Source organism: Buceros rhinoceros, unplaced genomic scaffold (genome assembly GCF_000710305.1).
Source record: "Buceros rhinoceros silvestris isolate BGI_N320 unplaced genomic scaffold, ASM71030v1 scaffold29047, whole genome shotgun sequence".
NCBI lineage: Eukaryota > Metazoa > Chordata > Aves > Bucerotiformes > Bucerotidae > Buceros > Buceros rhinoceros.
Window position 1 is genome coordinate 7,512 of NW_010422046.1, and position 675 is coordinate 8,186.

The 675-nt window shown below is 51.4% G+C and overlaps 1 protein-coding gene across 1 annotated transcript in view; it reads left to right on the forward strand.

The window, feature by feature from the left end:
* The window catches only part of TOP3A (topoisomerase (DNA) III alpha), a gene marked incomplete at its 5' end in the record, with an annotated part of 8,896 nt that overhangs the window by 6,398 nt on the left and 1,823 nt on the right, over window positions 1-675 (forward strand). The window contains 2 exons of the mRNA XM_010139917.1: window positions 133-255; window positions 532-651. Coding sequence (XP_010138219.1) covers window positions 133-255; window positions 532-651 — 243 coding nt within the window. The remainder of the gene's footprint in view (window positions 1-132; window positions 256-531; window positions 652-675) is intronic.

The following is a 675-nucleotide window of genomic DNA, read 5'->3' on the forward strand; positions in this document are numbered from 1 at the left end:
TGAACCGCCCCTTCGAGTACGTGTTTGCCCTTAAACATGGTTGGACAATTTCTGATGGCTAAAGATGGGAGAATGGATCAGTGACTGTCCTGATGCTGCTCTTCCTCACGCGGTGCCTTTGTCCCACGGCAGGTTCTATCTCAGCTGCACGGGTTTCCCAGCTTGTAAATCCGCAGTCTGGTTTCCTGATTTCGTGCTGGACGTGGCCAGGGACGAGAGCATCTGTGATGTGTGTAAACCGCATCCAGTTCACAGGTAGGTGGTACCGGTTACCCCCTGGGGAAACGCAACCCCTCAGACATGATGAGTTAACCGTCAGCGCCACAGACCTCCCTGGGCCAGGCTGGGCAACCACTTTCCATTCCAGTCTTGGGAAGCTGGAGCAGCACTCTTGTGGCTTGGGGGGAGAAAGGAGAGTGTTGGGGAAACTGGTGTCAGCATAGCAGAGTTTAAAAATAAAACAAAATAAAAAAATCAAGGTCTGACGATGAGGAGTTACGAACTGGGAGACTTTGATTCCTTTCCTTTTAGACTGAAGTTTAAATTCAAGAGAGGCAGCGTTCCACCCATAATGCCTCTCGAGTTTGTCAGCTGCATCGGAGGCTGTGATGAGATGCTGAGAGAGCTCTTGGACCTGAAGTATTTGCACAGGTCGTCCCACCCTGCCTCGTCAGC